The sequence below is a fragment of the Dasypus novemcinctus genome, chromosome 4 (assembly GCF_030445035.2).
Source record: "Dasypus novemcinctus isolate mDasNov1 chromosome 4, mDasNov1.1.hap2, whole genome shotgun sequence".
NCBI classification, from domain to species: domain Eukaryota; kingdom Metazoa; phylum Chordata; class Mammalia; order Cingulata; family Dasypodidae; genus Dasypus; species Dasypus novemcinctus.
Window position 1 is genome coordinate 154,133,454 of NC_080676.1, and position 25,455 is coordinate 154,158,908.

General features: G+C 41.6%; 2 protein-coding genes across 11 annotated transcripts in view; one reads left to right on the plus strand and one right to left on the minus strand.

Annotated features, from left to right (window-relative positions):
* The window catches only part of CRYZL1 (crystallin zeta like 1), a 51,668-nt gene extending 37,974 nt beyond the window's left edge, over positions 1-13,694 (minus strand). For 3 of the 8 annotated variants that reach the window (XR_011648706.1, XR_011648707.1, XM_058296190.2), the window contains exons 1-3: positions 13,055-13,694; positions 4,263-4,334; positions 2,069-2,146 (exon numbers count right to left, since the gene is read on the minus strand). Coding sequence is in view for 5 of the 8 variants with exons in the window: in XM_058296190.2 (XP_058152173.1) it covers positions 2,069-2,146; positions 4,263-4,334; positions 13,055-13,153 (249 nt within the window). In the remaining 3 variants the exon portion in view is untranslated. Of the gene's footprint in view, positions 1-2,068; positions 2,147-4,262; positions 4,335-7,221; positions 7,362-9,862; positions 9,901-13,054 lie in introns of all 8 variants that reach the window. The other 5 variants (XR_011648708.1, XM_058296191.2, XM_058296193.2 and 2 more) reach the window with 4 other exon arrangements.
* A 132-nt stretch (positions 13,695-13,826) lies between these two features.
* Positions 13,827-25,455, plus strand: part of ITSN1 (intersectin 1) — a 243,466-nt gene continuing 231,837 nt past the window's right edge. For 2 of the 3 annotated variants that reach the window (XM_058296182.2, XM_058296184.2), the window contains exon 1: positions 13,827-14,084. The gene's annotated coding sequence lies outside the window, so the exon portion shown is untranslated. The remainder of the gene's footprint in view (positions 14,085-25,455) is intronic. The other variant, XM_058296183.2, reaches the window with a different exon arrangement.

A 25,455-nucleotide genomic window follows, 5' to 3' on the forward strand; every position in this document is an offset into this window, starting at 1 on the left:
CTTGTCTCTCAGGGCTTCCTATATTAGTCTGGCATAGGGCTTGTTTCCTTCAGCTGCAAACTATCCTGGGGCTCCAGGATCGAAACTGACAAAGTTTTCTCCTTTTCTGTGTATTCTGTATGTCTTCTTGAGTGAATGTCCATTTATATCAACCTACCAAAGGGGTGGGGATTCAACCCTGAGTCATATCCCACTGATGTGGCCAAATCAAATCCCTAATCTTTTATCAAGTAAGCACTCAAAGACTGAGCTACACCTGCCCTGCTCCTTGGGCATTTTTTTAAAGGAGGTACCAGAGATTGAACTCAGGACCTTGTATGTTCTTAAGTACTTTTAAGATACATTTCCTAAAAGGCTTTGTTTGCTATGTCCATATTTTCATCTTCTTCATTGGTGTTTTCTCTTCTTCCTTTGGATGTGCCATCATTTCCTGTTTCTTTTGTCTTGTACTCTTGTTGCACATTGTACTTTTTAATTTTTTAAAATGTTAACTCTGGGCTTTACTCCCTGGGATATCTGTTTCTTGGTTTTATAACCAGTTGGTGATAAGTCAGAGATTTTCTTGAGCTTCAGCCCTCTTATCAGGAAGATTTGCCCAAGGCAAATGCACTGGGCAGGGTTTTTCCTGTCTTACTGGTCCTCTGTATTGTCCAGGGCTTTTGCTTGTTAGTTGTTTTGGAATTTCCAATTATAGGAATTTGGCTGTCTCTTCTGTTTCCCAGGGGACAAACCTCCCTGTTCCAGGTGTCTAAAGCTGGCAGGCCTTTGTCCCAGACTGTCCATTTCCACAATGTTTTACACTCCTTTCCTCGTCTCATATGCTGTTTTTGCATGGAGGGGAAATTCTGGGAGGATGGTCCTCCTGGGGAGGATTTCCTCAATTTGGTCTTTCCCAACAAAATAGCACCAGGGACCCACAAAGTGCCCTATGGAGGGGGTCAGGAAGGGTGCCAAAAATTTCTTCCATGGCTCCCCAAAGCTGATCTTTCTTGGCCTGTCCAGCAAATGCGGCCCTTCAGCTAACTTTCCCCTGCAACCGTGAAGAAGTCTTGCGTCTTTAAATCTCCACCCCTTCTGTCCTGTATAGGGAGGGTTGAAACAATGGCTACCACCACCTTTGTCTGGGGTGGATTGAAACAATAGCTGCCCTCAGAGCTGAAACTCAGCAATCTAAACTTGCTAATAAAAAGTCGTGATCGGTGATCTGCCATGCACAGCCCTGTTCTTGAGGAAGAGATTTTTATATCTCTGTCAGCAAAAGCTAGCCAGGGACTGGACCCTGGAGCAGCCTGCTGCGACAGTGGAGGATGGGCACCAACAGCCACAGTGCGGAGAAGCATTTTAGAGTTCTTTATGTAATTTTATCAGCTTCCTCTTGCTCTTCCTTGGATGCTGTATAGTGTTTTTCTGGCCTGCAGAGTTTCAAAATAGTTGTTTCAGATAGTTTCTCCCTGTTTAACAGTTCTTTTGGTGGAAGGACTGAGTCCCGGAGTGCCCTTCTCTTCCATCTTCCCTTATAAACCTTCTAAAAACTGAGTAAATGGACCTGCTCAACTTCTCCTCAGACATTAACCCATAGCATATTTACCACTTGAAGAATTTTCATGTATCTCATGGTCAAAAGTGAAAAATTACTGAGTGCATGAGGGAGAGAGAGACAATGACGAGCAAAATAAGAACTGCATCTAAAGACACTAGCTAGATCTATCTATAGAATAGATGGCTAGTAAATTAATTGGTTAGCTTTCTAGCTTTTATTTTTACTTTTCTGACAAAGGTAATTTGATTGTAGGCCTTAGTAATTGTAAACTCTCAGCCTTTCCCAGTGTGAAGGTGTTTAAAAATATTTTCATATAATGATATTTATCAAAATACAAGACTTTAATTAGACTAATAATTTACCTAAAGACTACAAGAATATACAAATGCACATTTTTTTTTCTCTAGCTGTTCTATTCATCTCAGAATGCTCATAACTTAATATTCATAAGTCAGTTATATTATTTGCATATTAAATTTACTATCAAACTCTCATTTGACTTTTGACTAAAATAAAAGTATGAAATACCTTTGTATTTATCTGGCTCAGAGCACAAGCTTTAACTTGAAGTTTCACAAAGTTATCCTTTGTAACAGGAAGATTTTCCTAGAACCAAATGATAACAATATTCCTTTGAGAACATGATTTTATACTGCAAAAATTTCATATATAACAACAAAATCAAACAGAACCTAAATCTTATCACTAAATTAATTTAAAAAGCTACAAGAATTATCCCACAGTATATAAACAAAAGAGAATGAAGGGAATTTAAGGATAAAATTTTATAAAGTTTTAGTGTACACATTTTGTAAAGTGTTCAGTTTCTGACATGGACAATAAATGTAGAAGAAAGTAGAGGAACAAATACTATACTTTATTTCAACCTAAGTAATCTGAAAGCATCAGACTTTGATACTTACATCCTTTAACACGTATCTACATAACACACACTCTCTACTGATTTTGGAATTTTATTAATCCTACAAATGAAGTTCTTCATAGTCACTTGTTTATTTCTTCCTCATTTGTCTTGTTTTGTATGATACATATTTCTTAAAAAATATATATAAGAAATAAAAAAAAAAAGGTATTTTTCTTGGACAGTTCAGCATGTCTCAAGGGGTTCTGGGGTCAAAATATAAACTGAACTTAATGGAACTTAATTATGCCTTATATTCCACAATTTTAAATAACTTAAAAGGCAAAAAAATATTCCAAGCTCAGGCATTCAATACCATTCACCCATATTACTAAATATAACATCACTTCTCTAGATAACCATAAACTGGCACCAATAATTAAAATACTTTCTTCAACCCCTGATATCTCCCAAATTAGATAAAAAGCTGGCTACGAATAACTATGTGCATACACTCTCATATCCTGTCAAACGGATCATGTTCATTTATCACTGTGTTTTATTCACAACGAACACAATATTCTGGGAGTATCTCTTTTAAAACTCTGGGTTGATAATATTTGGTCATATGAAAATATTCAATAATATTGATGAATCTGTGAATTTTATTCATGACTGTGTGAACCTGGAGATGATTCTTCCTGAGAGCTAATCAAACCTCTTGGACTATTTTCCTGACCCAGTGGTAGAAGTCAAATTGTTTAAAGTTTAGACTGACCCCAAATGATTTTGGAAGTAGTGAGATACAACACAGAGAAAAAACTTGATTGTGTTTTTGATCAAGGACTTCTTATTACTATAATAAAACACCGATTTACATAAAACACTTGTTTCTGTCCCTAAATTTACAGTAGAATGATTCTGGCTTGCCACACATCTTTCAAATCATCACCCATATATGAAAATTCAACTATCCATGCTTAAAGTGATCACAACACTAGAGATCATTTGATGCTTACTGAATGAATGACTTAAGGTGGCAAAGCTCAAATAACAGTATGGAAAACAATGCTTTGCCACCTTTTCATTTCACGATATGAGGTAACTCATTTTATTGTGATGTTCAGAATATGGAATAAAATGAAAAGTTAGTTTAATTTTACAGCATATAAGAAGACCATTTAGAATATGGTTGTTCTAATTTTCTAATACATTTCTTGCCACCACCACTACCACCCTAAGGAACTAAACAATTCTTTTGTATCAACTCCTTTAAAAATGTAAATACACTACAATACAGATCACCATTTTCACATAAAGATTAAAGCAAAATAATCTGAAGAGTTTCATTTAAATAATTTTTTTAAAAAAAGATTTATTTATTTATTTAATTCCCCCCCTCCCCTGGTTGTCTGTTCTTGGTGTCTATTTGCTGCGTCTTGTTTCTTTGTCCGCTTCTGTTGTCGTCAGCAGCACGGGAAGTGTGGGCGGCGCCATTCCTGGGCAGGCTGCTCTTTCTTTTCATGCTGGGCGGCTTTCCTGACGGGCGCACTCCTTGCGCGTGGGGCTCCCGCACGCGGGGGACACCCTTGCGTGGCACGGCACTCCTTGCACGCATCAGCGCTGCGCATGGCCAGCTCCACACGGGTCAAGGAGGCCCGGGGTTTGAACCGCGGACCTCCCATATGGTAGACGGACTCCCTCACCACTGGGCCAAAGTCCGTTTCCCTCATTTAAATAATTTTTGCTCATTTAGTTCTATTCAAAATAAAATAAGTCATTTAAAACTGGGTTTATTTTAAATGGAAAATATACTATCTTCTTTCATAATAGATGATATGAGTAAATAATTTTTCTTACCCTTTCTTGAAATACAAATGTTATCTCTTCATTTGTGGAAGTCTGTTGAAAATATAAGCCTTTCATAGTTGCCTACAAAAAGAAAAAAAAGTATGTGAAATAAATAAAAAATATCTTCTAGATCAAATGAAAATAAAACTTGGGAGAAAATGACAGCTATAAACATAGACATCAAACAAATTTAGGAAGCCTTTCTTGAAACATATTAAATAAGAATATGCAATAATCTCTTGGTGTATGTTACTGAGAATGGGTTTATAGGTCAACTGTACAAAGGTGACTGCATGCCTATTTTCACTTTCCAATTCAATAAAATATATTAGATACACTTAATGGAAGTATTTAAAATTGTATCCTGTGAGCTTTTTTTAAAAGCATCTCTTAAGACTTCCAGGGAAGCAGATTTGGCCCAACAGATAGGGCATTCGCTGACCACATGGGAGGTCCAGGGTTCAAATCCAGGACCTCCTGACCCATGTGATGAGCTGGCCCAAGCGCAGTGCTGATGCACAGGAGTGCCGTGCCACACAGACACACACATGGAGAACTGATGTAGAAAGATGTCGCAACAAAAACAAGACACAGATTCCGGTGCCGCTGACAAGAATACAAGCGGGCACAGAAGAACACACAGCAAATAGATACAAAGAGCAGACAACTGGGGGCAGAGGGGCAGGAAAGGGGAGAGGGAAAAAAAAAAAAAAGAGTTCCATGGTTGTTTCTTTAATTTTTACAGTAATCCTATGGCAAGACTACTATTTTATTTTTTAAAACATTTATTTATTTTTAAAATTTATTTCTTCCCTTCCCTGCGCCCTTCACTGCCCCCCAGCAGCTATGTATTCCATACAATATGAAACCTAGCCATTTTTGCCTAGCTTTCAAGGCTTTAAAATTCATACCCACAAAAGAAATAACAAAGGAAAATAAAATGCATATTCACCCTTCCTATTTACCTTACTCCCCCCACAATTTTCTAATTGCCCCCATAGTATGATTTCACACCAAAGGGTCACCCTTGCCTCAGGACTTCCTGTCAGTGCTTGTTCTTGGAGGGTGTGCTCTACTTATTCTACTGATACTGCTAAGTAAAATAAAGCTCAAGTCCTATTCCCTTCTGAAAAACACCCCCATGTTAGCCAATCTATCCCATCTGTGCCATGCTTCTCTCTCATTACATATGAATATACAAAACCTTACTTCATTCACTTACTAAGTAGTGGGCTTTCCCAGGTATTACTTGGGAAAATCAACATCCATTATTATTAAATAAATAAATCCCTGCTCCAACTCAGCCTGGAGCTAGTAGGGTTGTCTTTTCAAGAAGTTTAACAATCATACAACTTCTTTTTTAGATTTTTTTTTTTTATTTAATTCCACCCCCCCCCCCCCCCCCCCCGTTGTCTGTTCTCTGTGTCTATTTTTGCTGCATCTTGTTTCTTTGTCCGCTTCTGTTGTTGTCAGCGGCACCGGAAGTGTGGGTGGCACCATTCCTGGGCAGGCTGCACTTTCTTTCGCACTGGGCGGCTCTCCTTATGGGGCGCACTCCTTGCGCGTTGGGCTCCCCTACGCGGGGGATACCCCTGCGTGGCAGGGCACTCCTTGAGCGTATCAGCATTGCGCATGGGCCAGCTCCACACGGGTGGAGGAGGTTCGGGGTTTGAACCACGGACCTCCCATGTGGTAGACAGATGCCCTAACCACTGGGCCAAGTCCACTGCCCATACAACTTCTTGATTTCAAAATATCTACCTTCATGACTCTGGAAAAGACTGTTTTCTCTGCCCACTGCATCCTTTTTTTTTTTTTTTTAAAGAAGGTACCAGGGATTGAACCTAGGACCTTGTACATGTGAAGCAGGTGTTCATCCACTGAGCCACATCTGCTTCCCAGTGAGTTTGTTTAGTTTTGATTTTAGGAGGTACTGGGGATTGAAGCCGGGATCTTGTACATGGGAAGCAGGTGCTCAATCACTTGAGCTATATCTGCTCTCCCCCACTGCATCTTAATACAAATGGCATGTTTTCTTGATCAGCAGTTACATGGACTTCATGTTGTGCTCCAATTTCAAAAATCTGGAAGAAAACCACTTGTTATCACAGTCCTCTAAAACAAACAAACATATATATATATATATATATATATATATATATATATATATATATATATATATATATTAGGTATATATATGACAATATCTTAAATCACCCTAAAAAGTTCCTCCAAAGTAGGTGAAATTCAGCCTGGCTAGGTGGAGAAAATGTATGTTTTGTTGGTCTAATAAAGAACTGTGTAGGAATAAAAATACCCTGTTACAAAATGAAGAATGTTTTTATAAAAGTGGCCAGAAGTAAATTGAGGAAATATTACTTGTTTTGCAAATCCATAACAGGAACACTGAGTTCCTAACACTGAGAAAATGATAGAATGGATAGCATTCAAGACCTGCATGGTTTCTTAGGCACTGGACCAGATTAAATGGAATACTATTTAATAAAATTTTTATGGAGAACAGTACAAAAATAATTTCCACAGGAAATAAAATAACTGAAATCTTATAAAAATACCAATGTGAATATAAAATATATCATACATGACATTCTAAGAATGATCATGTAACTTCTAAGTTAGATGCTCTGTAAACTTTGCTTTATCAAAAAAAGCACTGTATAAAATTTAATGAACATGTAAACCTGTTTAAAAATATAAGATGACATGCCCTATGAAAAGTATAAAAATTTTATTTTCACAGGCATATCAGATTTAAAAAATAACTGACTTAAGTCACAAATTAAGGATATGTAATACTTTTAAATCTTATAGTGGCCATACATTTTAATCCTATTTTTAAAAAACTGGAGAAACAATAATTAAGGAGACACACTTTTTTTTTTTTTTTTAAAGGTACCAGGTCCGGAGATTGAACCTGAAACCCCGTATGTGGGAAGCTGGCACTTACCACTGAGCCACTTCAGCTGAGTGGGTTTTCTCGTTTGTTTCCTTGTTTGTTTTTTGGAGGCACCAGGAACAGGACCCAGGACCTCCCATGTGGGAAGCAGGTGCTCAACTGCTTGAGCCACATCTGCTCCCAAGACGCATCTATTTTAAATAATTTTGGTGTGAAGTAGAAAAGAGGACTTTGCATTAAATTAAGTATATGACTATAAATACCATTTCAAGAAAACATTTACTAGAGATATTGGTCTATTTTAAGTGATTTCTCAAAAGTTGGTGAGACAGAGCAGACAACCAGGGTAGGGGGGGAGGGAAGGGAAGAGAAATAAATAAATAAATCTTTAAAAAAAATAAAGTTAGTGAGAAGAAATTTCAAATGGTTTCATCTCAGTTATAACAGCAATATGAACTTCACTTGCTCTCTTGCTACACTCAATCCCCCAAGGAGCTCACCTATTAATAATTGTAAATAAAACCTCTACAGTTCATTCCTTATTTATACTTTCAGACCAAATCTGTCCTGAGTGTCAGATCAACCTCAAATTCAACAGACATATAACTGGATTCATCTTTCTCCTAAGATTTAGCTCTTACCAATCTTCAGTCACCAAGGATATCTTAGATTCAGTCACAATGCCTTCCTTTTCATTAAGTAATCAATAATAAAACTTCTTTTTCCTTTATAATGTCCTGGCTCACCTGCTCATTTTCAAGGGCCATCCCCTCATAACAGATGATGTGCTATTACTTCAATGCCTTAGACCTGGGCTATAGCCACAGGCTGCTGAAAGACGTTGATTCTCTCCCTGGTCCAATTTGCTACACTTTGGCCAACTTAATTTCTGAAGGTCCAAATTATTTTTCTTATATGCGCATATTTCTATTATTCTCCAACACAAAACTGTGCAATACTAAGACCACTTTTAGTGCTGGATTCAGTTTTAATTTTCTGATCCACCCTCATTTTTTAATTTTAAGGGTATCAAAGTAATATCATTAAGCAACCAGGCTCCAGAAAAACAGACAAGTTAATGGAACTGTTGTCCCATCTGCTCAGACCAGTCACCAGGTCAAGCTCTCTGGCTCGCTGCAGTTTCAATGCCCTATTCCCTATTCTGTCTCAGGATTGGCGGACAGCATGATAATACTTGCTGGATTTTTAGAAGGAAATCTTCACTTATATTTTGATCACTTGGAAAGAGATGTCTTAATATTGAGTTTTTAAAATGTTCTTATTCATCTGCTTTTTAAAATACATACCCACAAACCAGAAAAAGAAATCTTTTAACCAAACAAATATTTGGTTAAAAAATACAGTCAGCATAATCAAAAGCATGTAGCTGGAGATTTGGTTCAAGTACCATACTTCGCAGGCAGTAGAGGATGGTCATCCTAACCAGGTATGCCAGCTTTGCTTCTTAAGTCAGAGTGAGGGAAATGCATGGTCATAACAATCAGAGGACATCTCTGCTTTGTGCAGTCAACAGTCTCTAGAAATCCGTATACTTTAAGGAGGCAAGCACTGGCCCAGGTGATGCTGTTTTGCTGCCTACAACTTTAGTGTTCTCCTGTGTCCGTTACAAGATGGCACAGGCGACACTGTCAGTGGCTCACACCTAGCTAAACTCTGGCATGGTCCTATCACAGGAAGGATTTAAACAGAGGCTGGAGACGCACTTATGCGCGCTTAGTATAAAGGGGTCTCAAGCATCTGCTGAGTAGGAGAGGGGGACCAGATGACCATGAAGTTCTCTTCTAAGTATGACAGTGTAAGTTTCTGTGAACGTTATTCAAGACATACTTGATTGGATACATGTGAGGCATAATCTCTACATTTTATGCAACCTGAGATAGAAATATGGGTTAATGGGTTAAAAAGCAGAAAAGGGAAAATTTTATTTTTGATACAGGCTTTAGGCAGAAAACAGTCATTTGCTTAGACAAGACGTCAAATTTTGCCTCTCTCTCCAACACTGCTTCAGAATTGCAAGAGAATTCCTGACTTACATTTTCACTTAGAATGTAGGAATCCTTACCTGAAGCAACTCTCCTGGGGATGGGGTGCACGTTGGGTGGGCTGGAGGGGAGGTGGTGGTCCCTATTCTAAGATTGTGAATATCTGATCAGGTTACTTCTATTCAGTTCAGGGCGATTTAACACATTATAATCTAGAACAATAGAAACTTAACTTTCTTTTATATTACTCAATCAGTATAATATTTTCCCATAAGGTATTATTGGGGAACAATGGATCCAATGGTGTTATGACTGACAGTCTTTTCTTTTTGTTTCCTCATGTGACACAGGGACATTGTGGGTAGAAGGTGGTGGTCACCAGATGAGGGTGATAAGCAATTGAGGGATCCTCCCCTTCTCTCCCTCCATCTACTAACATTATAGTAGACTGTATATGCTTATTTAATTTTCCAGTTCACTGCAGGGCACTGAAGAAACATTCTTGCTTCATATGTAAAATATGAATTGTAAGTTAGATGGAATATTTACCAATAACTGCAAAATCAAGAGAAAATAATCCCATAAGATGTATATTTATTATAATGTATAAAAATGGAAAAAATTATTTTGAAAAATACCGTATTTTATCATATGTGGATACATGGGTGTATTCTTGCTTTTCTACTTACAAACTCTCCTTCACTGACAGCAGTACTGTTCATTGATTCTAGAAAAAATGAAAGTAATTTTTCTTATGTTGTCTCTGAAACAGTCTACTTGAAGTTCACAGGTTAAGGGCTAGAAATCATTCTTTTTTTTTTTTTTTTTTTGAGGTACCAGGCTGGGGATTGAACCCAGGACCTTGCATGTGGGAAGCTAGAGCTCAATCACTGAGCCACATCTGCTCCTAAGAAAGCGTTCACTTTTTAAAAAAGATTTATTTTGGTTATCTTTGCCCCACCTCCCATTGTTTGCACTAGTTGCCTGCTCATCTTCTTTAGGAGGCACCGGGAACCCAACCTGGGACCTCCCATGTGGTGGGGGGGGCAGCCAAATGCTTGAGCCATATCCACATCCCCAATTTTTTTCACCAATTCAAAAAAAAAAGTTCAAAAACAAAATTGCTGTGATTCTATAATGAGCATTTTTAGAATTGCTGAACTCACCCACCTACCCTCCTTCTTCAAGGAGGTACACAAATTAACTAAGACTCATTTCTGGACCAGAGGCCTAAGGAACAACTTGAGATTCTCAAATTACTTGTCAATCCAGAAGTTTGATTTCAAATGCACAGCATAGAGAGCTGTGAAACTACCAAAGTATTTCATTGCACCAGACAGTTTGATTTCGTATGGGGAATCCTCCACTCTTCTAATCTGAACAGTCCAATCCCTCCCATAAATTGGAACAATAAAGTGAAATGAATGAACTCAATGAAGAGAAATTAGTGGTAAAAGGTAATAATCATACACTGCATGGTTGGCATAAAGGATGTAGAAGTCATTAAGTGACTGGAGTTTGAATTCTGGCTCTATTACTAACTAGTTGATTGACCCTGGATTCCTTTTAATCTTGGTGGGCCTTAGTTTCTATATCTACAAAAAGGTATAATCAACTCTCTAAGCCAAACTTAGCCTGTAAACGCATTACCTTTCCCCCAGCATGGGACATGACTCCCAGTGATGAGCCTCCCTGGCGCTGAGGGATTACTACCAAGCACCAGCTCATGATGTAACTAGAAAAAGACCTTGAATAAAAGGGTCAACTCAGACCAGCAGAGTATCTCAGCCTACATGTAATATCAGACGTTAAAAACTGCTTTTTGACCTTGAATAAAAGGGGGAAATGGAAAGGACAAATGAGTTTAAATGGCTATGAGTCTCCAAAAAAGAGTCAGGAGGTCATCAGAAGGGTCGTGCTTACGCACATCTCAGAAGGGCCCCAGAGACAGCCAAAGTAGATACAAGCCCAGGTACTGGTTCTCCTGTGGGCTACAGAAACCCACAGGTTCTGTGGTCATGGCAGATGGCTCTGGAGTTCAGTGCCATGTCAGTTGGCCCTACTTTGGAGTTTGTGTTCCTGAGTGTGATGGAGTTAGACTCAGATGTAACCTTTCTACACATGCCTCTTCTGTTACTTTTATCGGACCTGTGGTTGGTATATATTCAGGATACCTGAATCTCTGGACTGTCCATGTGAGGGCCAAGTCCTGAGCCTCAGCAGATTTGTAAGTCCTATCCTCTGGTTTATGGACTTACCCTGGCCAGCTAACAGGGAGGTGAAGAAGGTCAACCACCACACCAGGGAGCCAAGAGTGCCTACAACTGCAAGCAGGAGAATTGCATCCATCATCCATGTGGAATCTAAGCCCCCTCTTGACATAGAGGTGGAGTGGTCATAACCATCCCGGAGTCCAAAGGATGGAGGAATAGAGTATGGATTAGAGTGGACTTACTGATATTCTACTATGGAACTATGGTGATTAGTAATGGAAGAAATTGTAGCACTGATGTGGAGAAAGTGGCCACAGTAGCTGCTAAGGGTAGGGAAAGGGAAGAAGAGATATGATGTGGGGGCATTTTCAGGACTTGGAGTTGTCCTGGGTGGTACTCCAGGGACAGATGCTGGACATTGTAGGTCCTGCCATGGTCCACTGTGTGAACTGGGGGAGAGTGTAAACTACAATGTAAACCATTATCCATGTGGTGCAGCAGAGCTCCAAAATGTATTCATCAAATGCAATGAATGTGCCATGATGATGAAAGAGGTTGTTGATGTGGGAGGAGTGGGGTGAGAGGTGTGTGGGGTATTTGGGGACCTCATATTTTTTGAATGTAACATTTAAAAAAAATAAAGAGAGAAAAAAAGGGATAATCATAGCTGTTACCTCAGTGGGTTGCTGTGAGGATTAAACAACACATGTAAAGCACTCAGAACACTTGGCTTAAAATAAGCATGCAATAAATGTTAACTACTTTCACTATTATTTCTGTAAATTGGGCAGAGAATCTCTCAGATAGTTTTGAAGCCCATCTCATCAGCAAAGGGTTTGGTCACTGCAACCTGACCTTTCAACAATGGGCTATTATATCATCTGCATCTGTGCTATCCAATAACAGCAGTCAGTAGCTACCTGTGGCTACTGAACACCTGAAATGTGTCCAGCTGGAACTGAGACCTACTGTAAAATACACATCGGATTTTGAAGACTTAGTGTGAACATAAAATAATGTGAACTATATCGGTAATTTTTAATATTGCCTATGTGTTAAAATGATATTTCAGACAGACTGGGTTAAATGAAATGTATTATTAAAATTGAGTTAACATGTTTCTTTACACATTTTTTAAAAAATGTGGCCACTAGAAAATTAAAAATCACCTAAGTGGCACGCATTATACTTGTATTAAACAAAACTGATGTAGAACCTGATGTGGACCAGCGTCCCCTGGGAGTTTGTTATTAAGGCAGATTTTCGGGTCCTGGTTTGGACCTACAGAACTGGTATCTGCACTTTAATAAGCTCCTGAGGCGATTCTTAGGCCTAAGGTTGTAAAGAAAAAAAATAAAAAGGAAAAACGAGAAGCAGAGGAGAAACATCTAACGGAGAAAAGTGCAACTTCCAGGCCTTGGCGTCCAGAAGCAGGCAGGGAGACACAAAACGAGATAACGCCCACAATCAGTAACCTGCAAAGGGCCAGGAAATCTTCCACCTCTCTGCGGCCTCAGCTTCCCGCTAGGCCTGGAGGCGAGCGGGTCTGAGGCTGGGGTGCCACGCAAACCACCGTCCTCCCCAGGGCTGACGGTTCCGCGCTGCGTCTCTCGACCTTTCACCAAACCCCCATTCCCAAGCCAACACAACGCACTTCCCGGGACTCACCTGCCTCCCGGCCGTCCCAACCGCCTGCGCCTTTGCCTCCGCCACCTTCCAGCCCTTCCGCAGAGAGTCCGCCCCATCGGGCCAAGGCGCTGCTCCCATTGGCCACTCCGCCCGTCACTCCTGCACGGCTGGGCCGGGTTCCCGGAGGCTGTCGAGGACGCCGTGGCCACCGAACTTGGAACTACAACTCCCGGCGTGCTCTGCTCGGGAGTGAAGCCAAGGCTGCCAATAAACGCCACACGCTGAGGTCGCCTCGACGGGTTCCATTTTATGCAAATTCCAGTCGGAAGACCACACCCTTCCTCATTCCAACCGTATTCCCGACAGCTCTTCTCAAATTGTGCCCCGCCTCCCTTTCGTCTCCACAATTTTCTCCGCTTTAAGCCTTCTGTAACTAAGCTAGTTGAATCCACCCTATCTAGCGTCTTGAAGGGCAACGAACAGAGAGCACAGAAATCGTGGAGCAAAATCTCCATCAATTCAGACAGCAAAATCCCAGATCAGAAGCCAGTTACGCCTTCGTGAAGGGGGCGCGGCGGCGGAGAGGCCTACGCCCGCCCCCTTGAGCATGCTGATTGGCTTACTTGGTCGCTCCGTCCCTTTTCATTTCTTCGGCTCCCCCTCCTTTAGTCCCCGCGGTGGGCGGAGCTGGCAGTAGGGGGCGGGGAGAAGGTGAGGGGCCCTTCTTCCGATTGGTGGTCTGTCAGTCCCCGCCCGCTTGTGGGCGGAGACTGAAGGATAGAAGGAGGCGGGGGAGGAGGCCGCGGGATATGAGGCGGGAGCGAGGGAGGGAGCGAGAGAGTGAAGGAGGTAGAGAGGAGCGGAGGAGCGAGGGGAGGAGGGAGCGCAGCTTGGTTGCTCCGTAGTACGGCGGCTCGCAAGGGAGAATCCCGAGCGGGCTCCGGGACGGACGGAGAGGCGGGCGGGCGGGGATGGTGTGCGGGGCTGCGGCTTCTGCGTTCCCCCGCGCTGCGTGTGACCTGCACTGATTTGTCGCCGCGGTGGCCGCACGCACCCGCCTGGAGATGAGGTGAGGAGCCGGCTGGACGGCGGCGGCCTGGACCGCGGCGGGACGCGGGGGTCGGCGCGGGGGTCGGCGCGATGGCCGCCCGGGGCGCCCGTCCCGCGGTCGGCGCGCGTCTCCCCCGGCCACCCTTCGGCCTCCGTCGCGCGCTGGGGAGCTGCGGCGCTGGCCGCCCTCCCTCGTCCTTCCCCATCCTCCCGGGGGCGGTTGGGGGCCGCGGGGGTGGCGGCCGCGGGACGGGCTTCACGCCGCGGGGCGCCCCACGCCTGGCGGGCCCACCGCTCCCTCCCTGCAGCGCCGAGGGCCGCCGGGGCGGTCGGTCTTCCAGGGCTGACCCCGCTGCCCTCGGCCGCGCGAGTGGGGCGGGCCCGCCGAGCCTCCCTCCCCGCCAGCCGCCCGGGGACGCGGGCGGCGGCATCGGCTTCTCCGGCCTCGCGCCCCCGGCTCATCCCCGCTGCTCCGGCCTCGCGCGCCTGCAGAATCCCTGTCAGTGAAGGGCAGTCAATGCCGTTTGGCCCCGAGCCGTCCAGCTGGGGCTGACTGAGGGCATTTAACCGAAAGCGGCTCCCTTTTTCCAGGCGAGCGCGCCCGCTCCGTCCCCCTGCCCTTCTTTACGCCCAGACAGGGTTTCACGGTGTGAACCCGCGGCACAAATTGCGGTCTCTTCGTGCCTGAACGAGAAATGTAATCAAAATCCCCAGGAAAAGGAAACCGATGAGGAACGGGTAGCACCTTCCCTCACTTCGTAGATTGCATATCCTCCGGGCATCTTTTGTTGTGATTCAGACTCGCAAGAAGGCTTTGCTGTTGAAGAAAAGAAATTAGCGGCCTCAGTATTGAGTTCGAGGCGATGGGGAATTTGGGTAGCCTCTTCAATGGGAAAGTTCCCTGTAGAACTTTGCCAACAGTGCTATTCTGAAGACAGCATCCCCCTGAAAATTTAAATATATGCAGACTTTCTGGCCAGCTGCGTTTCTTTGTGCTTATCTGTGGGCATCCTACTCTTACTATTTTTGTGGTCAAAAAGTACAAATTTAAAAGCAAGTACAATAGAAAGTACACATTCTAAAAACACGTACGGTAACAAACGTGACATCTGGAAAATCTCAATTTTGTCTGCAGGGAGGCAGTTTTACTAACTCCACTGAACCCAAGAAGAAGCAGCCTTAGAGATCTCATTATGGGTTTTGTAGCAGACAGGGTCTGACTGCAAAAACTGGGGCCAGGACCCCGCAAGTCAGCTGTTTCGTTTGGTGTTACTCTTAACCCCTAAAATGTGGTAAATGTGTTTGGTTATTTTTCTTTTTAGATGACTTTAAGGTTGAGCTTGCAGAAGCTTAAAGGCTTCTCAAAGTTTATTCTGTTTCTGAGAACAAAATACTATGTTTAAATTTTTTTTTTTTTACTAATTTGCTTGAAATATAAGGTTGTTTTGATGGGTGCTTATAACTATTAACATCTTTGAAGTAATCTAAGTTAATAAATGAAGGATACTCATTTGCTGATGGTATTATTTCAAACTCCCTGAATAGCTTCAGGAGGGGGCATTTCTAATAGAAACTGCTGAGGAACTGGTACCTTCACAAGAGTCTATTATTATTCTGCCTGAGTAAGAGAGGCAATGAACAAATTTTTAGTGTACTTTGGAACCCTGTGGATTGTGAAATAGGGCATAAAATGAGTGGTAGTATGTTAGTTTCATGAAATGTTTATCACACAATATTTTTTTTTGTGGTTCACTTGCAATTTCCTTTTTCTTAATGCTTATCTCTAAAATTAGTAGAAATCTGCTAAGTTCATCATTTCCCCAAATGCCTGCCTTCCTAATTTGCTGTATTTGGAAATTATAGAGAATTAATTTCATGAGGATTGAGTTTATTTTACTGAGCTCAGCTCACATTCTACTACTTTAGAGCTTTCTTGGTGTCTTCCTTTTTCTTAATGCTTATCTCTAATATTGGTAGAATTCTGCTAAATTCATTGTTTTCCCATGCCTAGCTTGAGACAAACTCAAGTCTCCTGTATGAGATTAAGGAGTAGGTGCTGGTAAATTCCTCTACTCAAATCTGTCTTCTTAATTTGCTATATTTGTGAATTACAGAGAATTAATTTCATGAGAATTGTTTTTATATTACTGAACTCAGCTCAAATTCCAGAGTTGAGCTGTAGAGTTTTCTTAAGCCTTTTTTCTTCTGAATGATCATTCCCTTCTCAGTGGCTCCATCACTTACTAGGTGGATTTCTCAAAGTCTGGACTTAAGATGACTTACATCAGCATTAATTCAGGTACATGTTTAAAAAAAAAGTTCATGTTTCTGTACCTGACCTTGGAATCAGACTGCCTGGGAGCGGGGCCCTGGAATTGGTATTTTCAACAAGTTCTCTGGGAATTTTTCCTACACAGTAAAAGTTGGAGAGCTATTGACATTGTGTTCCCTCCTCACTGAGCACCTCCTAAATTGTATTCAGTTCTTTAGGACCACTTCCTGAAGTGGGTAGCTAGTGCAGAATAAGTTTTGTACCTTAGGCTGCTAATAAAAACCTTTAAAACATTCTTTTTAAATTGAAGTGTGTCATTATACACGAACATACATAACAATAAGTATATGGTAAAGTCGTGAACTTACAAAACAAACGTGTATCATCATATAGGGCTCCAATATCATCATCCCACCACCAACACCTTGCATTGTTGTGAAACATTTGTTACAAACTATGAAAGAGCCTTGTCAAAAATATTACTACTAACTATAGCCCATATCTTACTAATAAAAACCTTTTAACCATGATGGTCATCTGTGTATTGTTTTGCAATACAGGTTTCCGAAGGGCAGGGACAGTCTTTATCCTCAGTGCCTAGAAGAAAGTCTGGAGGAACTCAGTTAAATACTTTTTGAGTAGAGGAGTGAGCTACATAGAGAGTAAAGCCAATGTTTTCGATTTTTACTTGAGAAATTAATATTACCACTTAGTAGTCTCTGATATTATGAGTTAGAAGGTGCAAGCAATATACCCCAGTCATTTCTGTGCATTTGGTTGGCTCTGAAAGGAGAGAACTTCCCCGGGGCATAAGCGTGTTAAGGCAATGAGCTGGAAGGAAGGCCTCTAGCAAAACGTTTGCTTAGACTCAAAATGTGAAATTTAAGTCACAGGATACTGGTAAATCACTGTATTATGCTATAGCCCAACATAGTGCTATAAAAATTGTTATCTGGAAAATACAGAAAATTGACGTGTTTTTCAGTTTCACTTTTCAAGCTAATAAAATATGACCTTCACTCCTTTTTTCAGAGACCAATGCAGAGCCCTGTAAATAGCAGATTCTTAATTATTAGTCATTAGAGGGTGCTGAATAGTGGAGTGGTAAGAGCACAAGCTGTGGAGATAGTCTGTCACTTTGATTAAGTCATCAGACCCCTTAATGCCTTAGTTTTCTCAGCTGGAAATGGGAATGGTGGTAGCTATTCAGGACAGTAGTGTAGATTTAAAGTAAAGTTCAGATACTTCTAAGTGCTTGCATAAGTTCTTGGACACAGTCACTTAATGGTGGTGGTTGTGATAATAAAGAATTGGGGTATATAAAAATAAACCTCCAAAGTTAATCAGTTCATTTAATTTTTATACTCCTTTCCTTTATGGTAGTAAGTAGTAATCCATTGCTTGAAAAAAGTCTTTTGCTAATTTCTTGGTACAAACTATGGATAATTAAAAAATTTTGGTAGAATTTTAAAGTAATAAATCGTTAAATGTTATGTAAAGATAAGGGTTTTTAAAAAATATTAAACCTTGTGATCAACTTAATTGTATTATTTTATCTCTCCCCTTCCCTGCACCGCCCCCCCCCCCCCCCCCCCCGCAGTTGTCTGCTCTTTGTGTCCATTCGCTGTGTGTTCCTCTGTGTCTGCTTGTATTCTTCTCAGTGGCACCGGGAATCTGTGTCACTTTTTTTTTTTAAAGGTATAATCCTGATTTACTTTTTTTCTTTTAATTTTTAAATTACTAGAACACAAGGAATGTTACATTAAAAAACATAAAAAAGAAAAGAGGTTCCCATATAACCCACTCCCCACTCCCCACCACATTGTTTTTGTAAATTGTATTTTTTTTGAAGAAGATAAATACATCACAAAAAAACTGTTACACACTAAAAAATACAAGAGGGAAGTGGACTTGGCCCCGTGGACAGGGCATCCGTCTGCCACACGGGAGGTCCGTGGTTCAAACCCCGGGCCTCCTTGATCCCTGTGCAGTTGGCCGACAGGCAGTGCTGATGCGCGCAAGGAGTGCTGTGCCACGCAGGGGTGCCCCCCGCATAGAGGAGCCCCACGTACAAGGAGTGTGCCTCGTACAAGGAGTGTGCCTCGTAAGGAGAGCCGCCCAGCATGAAAGAAAGTGCAGCTGCCCAAGAATGGCGCCGCGTGCTCGGAAAGCTGACACAGCAAGATGATGCAACAAAAAATGAGACACAGATTCCCATGCCACTGACAACAACAGAAGTGGACAAAGAACATGCAGCAAATGAACACAGAGAGCAGACAACAGGGGGGTTGGGGGAAGAAGGGGAGAGAAATAAATAAAATAATCATTAAAAAAAAAAGAACATGTTTTTAAAATATGTGTATATAAGAGGTTCCTGTATACCTCCCACCCCCACCCCACTCCTCCCATACCAACAACCTCCCTCATCATTGCAGCACCCTCATCACACTCAGTGAACACATTTTGGGGCATTGCTACACTACACAGATAATAGTTTACCCTGTAATTTGCACTCTCCCCCAGTGCATTCAGTGGGTTATGGCAGGATGTGTCATGTTTTGTTGCATCATCTTGCTGTGTCAGCTCTCCGTGTGTGTGGTGCCACTCCTGGGCAGGCTGCATATTTTTTTGCTCTGGGCAGCTCTCCTTACGGGGCGCACTTCTTGCGCGTGGGGCTCCCCTACATGGGGGACACCCCTGCGTGGCACGGCACTCCTTGAGCACATTAGCACTGAGCGTGGGTCAGCTCATCACAAGGGTCAGGAGGTCCTGGGTTTGAATCTTGGACCTCCCACGTGGTAGGTGGATGCCCTATCCATTGTGCCAAATCCACTTAATTGTATTATTTTAGAATCAACCTGATATTCACCTACGAGCACTAGTTTTTAAAAACATTTCACACTTATGATAGAAAATTAGAATACAGAAAAGTAAAAAGTAGAAAACTGTAAAATACCTGTAAGCCCACCATCTGGGTACTTAACCCTCCAAACCTTTTCTGGTGTGCATGCTGAAAATCATACATATTTTCTGGTAACAAAAATGAGATCCTGCTATATACATGGTTTTATAACTTGATTATTTTGTTTATCATGAAGGTCTTTCCATGTCTGTATTGTTAGTTATACTTCTAATAAGTGAATAATAACTAATTTATTAGACTATTAGTTTCATTTTTTTCACTATTATCAATAACCCCTAAGTGAATATTCTTCTAGCTCCATCTCTGTATATACCTCTGTGGTTTTTTTCTCCTTAATATAAATTTTTAAATGTGGAATTGCAGGATCAGAGGTTATGCTAGGTTTTAAGGTTTAGATACATATTTTCAGTTTTCATTCAGAAAAGTTGTAGCAATTTACATATCTGTCATAATGTATGAGAGTGCCAATCCCTGCACCCCCACCCTTTCTTTTTGTAGTGACTTAACCAGTGACAGACTTAGTGAATTATTTTCATTTTTAGGAAGAAGAATAGGATTTTAATATAACCTGTTTAGTGGTATGATATGGAAAGTCAAGACCTTCATGTGCCTGTAATAGTGATAGCTAATATTAAGTCTTTTCTGTGTACTGTTGGTTTGCAGCATTTTATGTGCATTAACACATTTAACCTTCCCCAAAACTCTAGGAAGCAGGCACGTTTCACAGATGACTGTTCCTTGGAAACTGAGGCACCAGAAATTAAGTAACTTACTGAGCCAGCAGGTGGCTGAGCAGATCTGACTATAGGACCTAAAACTCCTAGGTCAAGGACTGTACTGCCAATTTCTTGGACATGTTTTATAGGTGTTCAGGTACTTTTTTGCATTTATAATTTCTGTTTTAGAGTAACCTGGAGATTCCCTGATGTGTATTAATGTGTAAATTAGGGAAGCGGACTTGGCCCAGTGGTTAGGAAGTCCATCTACCACATGGGAGGTCCGCGGTTCAAACCTCGGGCCTTCTTGACCCATGTGGAGCTGGCCAGTGCGCAGTGCTGATGTGCGCAAGGAGTGCCGTGCCACGCAGGGGTATCCTCTGTGTAGGGAAGCCCCAGGCACAAGGAGTGCGCCCCGTAAGGAGAGCCGCCCAGTGTGGAAGAAGTGCAGCCTGCCTAAGAATGGTGCCACACACACGGAGAGCTGACACAAGAAGATGACGCAAAAAAAAGAAAGATTCTTGTGCCGCTAACAACAGAAGTGGACAAAGAAGAGGCAGCAAATAGACACAAGAGAACAGACAGCCGGGGCTGGGGTGTGGGGTGGAGGGGAAGGGGAGAGAAATCAATCAATCAATCTTTTAAAAAAAGAAGAAAAAAGAAAAAAAATACATAAAATAGCTGGGGCACAAATTTGAATTCCTCTCCTTGAAGAGTAAGTTGCATAGGTTAGCTCATAAATAAGCCTCATCAACTGTGTAGCATTCATCTCTCAAAGCAGTCTTTATCCTTTACTTTCTAGTCCCTAAAGTGCCTGTGCATGAAAAACAGGATTAAAGTGATAGAGAAGGCTAGTGAAATTTGAAAAGGCAGTTCACTTATGGTGTGGGCTTGTTTTGGAAACTTAAGACTCAGCTGAAGTGTGATTAGGGAGACAGTGGGCAGTCAGTTCAAGCATTTCCATATTGGCCAGTTTGGCAATTTTAAGCTGTACCTGGCAGTTCACTTCAGGAATGCTAAGGCCTTACCTGTTAATAAATGATGATGGAAATCATTAAAGTTTATTGCTAAAGTTTGTAGTCCTCTAACGAAGAGAATTTCAGGTAAATTAATGCCTGCCTTTTAATCTCTTTCTAGTAGAATTAATGCTAGTTTACCTTATTACCTTATTTCACAGTGGGAATGTTGGTGAAAAATTTTTGGCTTCAGTTCTACCGTACAAATTTGTGCTGCCCAGCAAGGAGGACTGCCACAGCTCAGTCATAATCTGGTCACTGAAAGCCATTGTGCAGTTCAGGGCACAACCGAGGCCAGGTGGGAGTGGTGCTGAGTGCATTTCCATCTTCATTAAGTGCTAGAGCCAGGAGTTGAAATGAGGGATGTGACAGAGTTTTGGATTCAGTCGAATTTGAATGTGAAAATAACAAGATTATAGCAGGCGGTCAGAGCTTTATCCTTGATGGTTAAAATTAAATGTCCTCTCCTTAATACACAGGACAGTGTGTTTTTGATCCGCTCTTGCTTTGGCGAGTGAAGCGGTGGTAATAGTGGTATGTCAGAAGGTCGTTTTGTCTGCAAGTCGTTCTGGTGACTGGAGGCATGCGTTTGTAAGATGTGGATACAGTTTGTGGAAATGGACAAAGTCAACTGGTGTTTGTGCGAAGCTTTACTCAAAACTGAGTTAAGGAGAACACAGACTCTTCTGATGAAAGCATTGAAACAAGATACCCTTGGCTACATTCATTGTGTGTGTGTGTGTGTTGCAGGGCTAATTGCTTCTCTCTTTTTTTTTTTAAGATTTATTTATTTATTTTATTTATTTCTCTCTCCTCCCCCCCCACTCCAGTTGTCTGTTCTGTGTGTCCATTCGTTGTGTGTTCTTCTGTGTCCACTTCTATTCTTATAAGCAGCACTGGGAATCTGTATCTCTTTTTGTTGCATCATCTTGCTGCATCAGCTCTCCGTGTGCATCACTACTCCTGGGCAGGCTGAACTTTCTTGAGCGCTGGGCGGCTCGCCTTATGGGGCGTGCTTCTTGTGCATGGGGCTCCCCTACATGGGGGATCCCCTGCGTGGCAGGGCATGCCTTGTGCACATCAGCACTGTGCATGAGCCAACTCCGCACGGGTCAAGGAGGTCCTGGGTTTGGACCATGGACCTCCCATGTGGTAGGCGGATGCTCTATCTGTTGAGTCAAGTCCGCTTCCCCTAATTGCTTCTCTAAGGTAAACTTCCTGAGTGGTTTTATTCTAATGAAATGTTGGAGAAGGACATGGGCAATGTCTTGTATTATAAGCCATCATATAAACCTGTATACACACCATTCCTGTGCTGCTTCTATAATATGAATCTGTTTATTATAGATTGATGCTTTATAAAAATAAATTCATTTCGCAACTATTATACATTTATTATGTATGTTTATGTATGAGTGATATATTTCAATAAACTAAAAAACAAAACAAATAAATTCATTTCTCTTCTAAACTTAACATAATAGGTTTTAAAAGTAAGTGGGGAGTGGATGTAGCTCAAGTGGTTGAATGCCTGCTTCCTACCTGGGAGGTCCTGGTTTGAGTCCCATTGCCTCCTAAAAACCAAACCAAAACAAAACAAAAAAACAACAAGCAAACAAATGAAAAAACCAACTCAGGGGAGTGCTGGATTAGTGATTGAGCACTGACTTCCCACATACGAGGCTGGGGTTCAATCCCTGCCCCCAGGACCTTAAAAAGGAAGCTTTCATTTTCTGAAATTATTTGCAACTCAACTGCTTTATTCTTGCAGAGATTGGAGTATTGTATTGTGGTTATTTACGTATAAATAAAGGTATAGCTAGGAATGAGAAAATTTGAGAAATTGGGTGCGGGGGGAAGAAGGAGAACCATTTCTGGAATAGAGCAGGTTTCAATGAACTAGTTTCTGCTTCTTTGTTTGTCCTTTCTCCTTCACTTACTATAAGCAATTAATATTAAACACAGTTAGTAAATGATAAAGTTATTACAAGAAGTACTTCTTACATTTAGACACAAGTATATTTGTTACAGTTGTCTTAAATATTCTTTATTATTATTTTTTAAATACTCTTTTTTTTTTTCTCTCTCCCTTTCCCCCTGTTGTCTGCTGTCTGTGTCCATTGTCTCTTTTTTGTTGCATCATCTTGCTGTGTCAGCTCCTGGGCAGGCTGCTCTTTTTTCACATGGTGCGGCTCTCCTTGCTGGGCGTACTCCTTGAGCGTGGGGCACCCTTTTGTGGGGGCGCCCCTGCGTGGCACGGCACTTTGCACACAGCAGCATTGTGCATGGGCCAGCTTACCACATGGGTCAGGAAGCCCTGGGGATCAAACCCTGGACCCTCCGTATGGTAGACGGACACTCTATTACTTGAGCTATGTCTGCTTCCCTTAAATATTCTTTAAATGAGTAGGAAAATTGAGGAGAAAAAGAACTTGGTTGAGGGGTTACTAGCGTATAAGCTCCATGAGGGTAGGGATTTTTGTCTTTGTTCTTCTCTGTTTTATCCCTAGGAGCTAGAATGGTGCCTGGTGCAGTTATTTGTTGAAATGTTAATAGACGTTGATATAAAGATAGTGGTAATGAGAGGTTCTGAGGGGAAGGGAAGGGAAAAATAGGTGGAACATAGGGCGTTTTGAGGGCATTGGAATTGTTCTGCATGATTTTGCAATGAAGAATACAGGCTAGTCATACTTTTTGTCAAAACCTATAAATTGTACAGTGGAAAGTGTAAACCATAATGTAACCTATGGACCATGGTTAGTAGCAATGCTTCAATATGTGTTCAGCAATTGTTAACAAATGTACCACACTCATGTAAGATATTATTAATTGGGGAAAATGTGAGAAGGGTGTGGTATATGAGAGTCCCCTTTATTTTCGATGTAACTTTTCTATAATAGAAAATGTTAAAAATAAAGTTAAAAAATAAAAAGAATTACTAGATGAGAGTGTTTGAGACCTTAGAGTGTCTCAGTAACTGTGGGTATTGACATTTCTCCTACTCTTTGTACTTTGGCTTACAATGAGAACAATTTGATTTACTCTTCAAGGACTTGAGGATGGTATGAGGATGAATGGTGATTCATATAGACTTTTTGGAGTTTTCTAGGGAAAAGAACACCCTTTGGGACCGCGGCCCCTGAGGATTGGTCATCAGTGGGGCAGCCTAGGGCTGTCACTTGCCCCCACTTGTGGCCCTGGGATTCTATCAATTATGCCTGTGAAATGAAACCCAATGGAAACTCTGGCCACACCAAGCTCAGAGAGCTTCCAAGGTTGCTAATACACGTGTCTGTGCTGGGAGGGTGCTGCATCCTACCTCCACAGCACCCTCCCAGACCACGCCCTAGGTGTCTCTTGTTTTGACTTCTTCTGATTTGTATCCTTTTTCTGCTATGATAAAACTGTAATTGTCAGTATAGCACTTTCCTGCCTTGTGTGAGTCATTCTGGCAAATTACTGACCCTGAGGGGGTGGTGGGAACCTCTGCAGTTTTAGATAGTTGGTCAGAAGTACGGGGGACACACAGGATCTCCTGAGCTTCCCGTTGGAGTCTGAAAGCAGTCTTGTAGGAGCGCCCTGAGTCTGTGGAGTCGGGCCTATCTCCAGGTGGTTAGGGTCTGAGTTGCATCGTTGCTTGATGTCAGGAGTGTCTGAGCCCATCACCGGGGAAGGGAGAAGTGGGATCTTTTACCAGAAGAAGGAATGCTGAGCAGACAAAACAGATGTCAACTACACTTACCATATACAGTGATTGTATAGAAAAGGGGCTGATGGGGACCTCTATTTTCAAACGTACCACCTTATTTTTAATGGTAGTTTTTAATAAAACAATACTAACACATCAAAGCAATCAAAGGTATATATGAACTTTCTTCCCAGTGAAGTTTGTTTTTTAAATGGAAAGGCTCTAAATGCTGCCCAGAGTAGAATTTTGTGTTGTCTTTCTTGTTCTTTTTAAAACAAAATAGGTTTTACTGTTGTGATCCATCTAGATACCATGAAGTTTGGGCAACTCATCTGCAATCTGGTTAATTACCTTGAGTTAGAAGAACTATCAACATTGTTTCACCAGATTGACTGCTTCTGTAATTGTAGACTTTCTCGGAATTTTCAGTGCCTGAAGGTGTGTAGGATTCTCTCTTGGCTCATCCTTAGAGGTTTCTTAACTTATGATTCACCTGGAACTGCTGGAAAAACGTGTTTGCTATGGAAAAGTAGGAGCTGGAAAGGGATATCTTTTCTTCAGCCCTTTGCTTTCTGTATTATCCAGGAAAGATAACTGAACCTTTTTCTACTTTTGAGATTTCTTTTGTTCTAAGAGACGGATAAAAGTAATTAGTGAGAGTTTATGAGATCTCAAAAATTACATTGTGTTTATTTTTTAAAATTATAGATTAGTAAAGTAATGCACTTCATGCCTTTTGATGACACCTGGTCCCCTCCCTTTGTTCCACAGTTCC